The 1,431-nt window shown below is 54.8% G+C and overlaps 1 protein-coding gene across 1 annotated transcript in view; it reads right to left on the bottom strand.

Moving 5' to 3' along the window:
• The window catches only part of FCGBP (Fc fragment of IgG binding protein), a 66,453-nt gene that overhangs the window by 20,005 nt on the left and 45,017 nt on the right, over nt 1-1,431 (bottom strand). The window contains exon 9 of the mRNA XM_011984290.1: nt 4-270. Coding sequence (XP_011839680.1) covers nt 4-270 — 267 coding nt within the window. The remainder of the gene's footprint in view (nt 1-3; nt 271-1,431) is intronic.

Raw genomic sequence — 1,431 nt, 5'->3', positions numbered from 1 at the left:
GACCCCCGGGCAGCCAGTTGTTGCCAGCACATAGTTACAGGTGCCCTGGAAGTCAAACGCCCGGCCGTCGAAGGAGTGGTAGTGTGGGTCGCCCCACAGCCAGCACGTGGCCTCATAGTTGGGCACGCACACGCCCTGGCCACCCTGCTCCTTGCACGTCTCCTGTGGCCGGCATGTCACACCGTCACACGGGTCTGGGGACAGAAGAGGGAGGACCTTGAGAGGCTGCCCATTGTAAAGGATGGCCGCTGCCTCCACATCTACCCCAGTCTGTGCCAGGGATCTGAGGGTTACCGCAGGCAAGACCAGATTCCAGAGTCCTCATGTCCAGGACCCAGGTGCTATAGTTTGCTTTTGTATTTGGTTTTGTTTTGTTGGTTTTTTGAGATGGAGTCTTTCTCTGTCACCCAGGCTGGAGAGCAATGGTGCAATCTCGGCTCACTGCAACCTCTGCTTCCCCGGCTCAAGCGATTCTCCTGACTCAGCCTCCCGAGTAGTTGGGATTACAGGTGCGTGCCACCATGCTTGGCTGATTTTTGTATTTTTAGTAGAGACAGGGTTTCACCATGTTGTCCAGGCTAGTCTCGAGCTCCTGACATCAAGTGATCAGCCAACCTTGGCCTCCCAGAGTGCTGGGATTACAGGCATGATAAGCCACCATGCCCAGCCTGCTATTTTCAAGACCAGCCCCTAGGAGTCCCGCACGTCTGACACTGAGGCCCCATGGTGGACTGTGTCTAAGTCTCGGGTGTCAAAGTTCCCATACCTGAGACCTGGGCCACAGAGGTCCCTGACAGCCAAGACCCCGGCCCTAGAGTCCCCCTACCTCTGAGACTGAGGCCCTGCCATTTGCTGTGTGAGACTGAGGTTGTGGAGTCCATGCACGTAAGACCAAGGCTCTGGGCCTGTGTTTACGATGCAGTTTCCATGGTGTCCTTCCTTGAGATTTCAGCCTGTTCTTCTATTTTAAGTTTTATAGGAACCTCACCCTCTTCACTTACATAGTCTACGGCTGCTTTCACGCCACCATGGCAGAGTGAGTAGCTGTCATCGAGAAGGTATAGCCTGCAAGCTTAAACATTTACCATCTAGCCTGTTAGAGAAAAGGTGCACTTGACCCAAGTTGAGATCTGTGCCCCAGGGGTCCTTGTGTCTGCAGTGCCAGCCCTGAGAGCATTCATGTCTGAGATCCCAGTCCAGGGGTTCTCTGTGTTCAAGGCCTGGGCCCCAGGCCAGGTGTGGTGGCTCAGGCCTGTAATCCCAGCACTTTAAGAGGCTGAGGTGGGAGGATCGCTTGAGCCCTGGAGTTTGAGAGCAGCCTGGATAACATAGCAAGACCCCGTTTCTACAGAACAATTAATAAATTAGGCAGGCATGGTGGTGTGTGCCTGTAGTCCCCCGCTACTCAGGAGGCTGAGGCAGGAGGATTGT

This window comes from Mandrillus leucophaeus, unplaced genomic scaffold (genome assembly GCF_000951045.1).
Source record: "Mandrillus leucophaeus isolate KB7577 unplaced genomic scaffold, Mleu.le_1.0 Scaffold106, whole genome shotgun sequence".
NCBI classification, from domain to species: domain Eukaryota; kingdom Metazoa; phylum Chordata; class Mammalia; order Primates; family Cercopithecidae; genus Mandrillus; species Mandrillus leucophaeus.
Note: the sequence above shows the minus strand (reverse complement) of the source record. Positions and strands in the feature narration are given on the sequence as shown.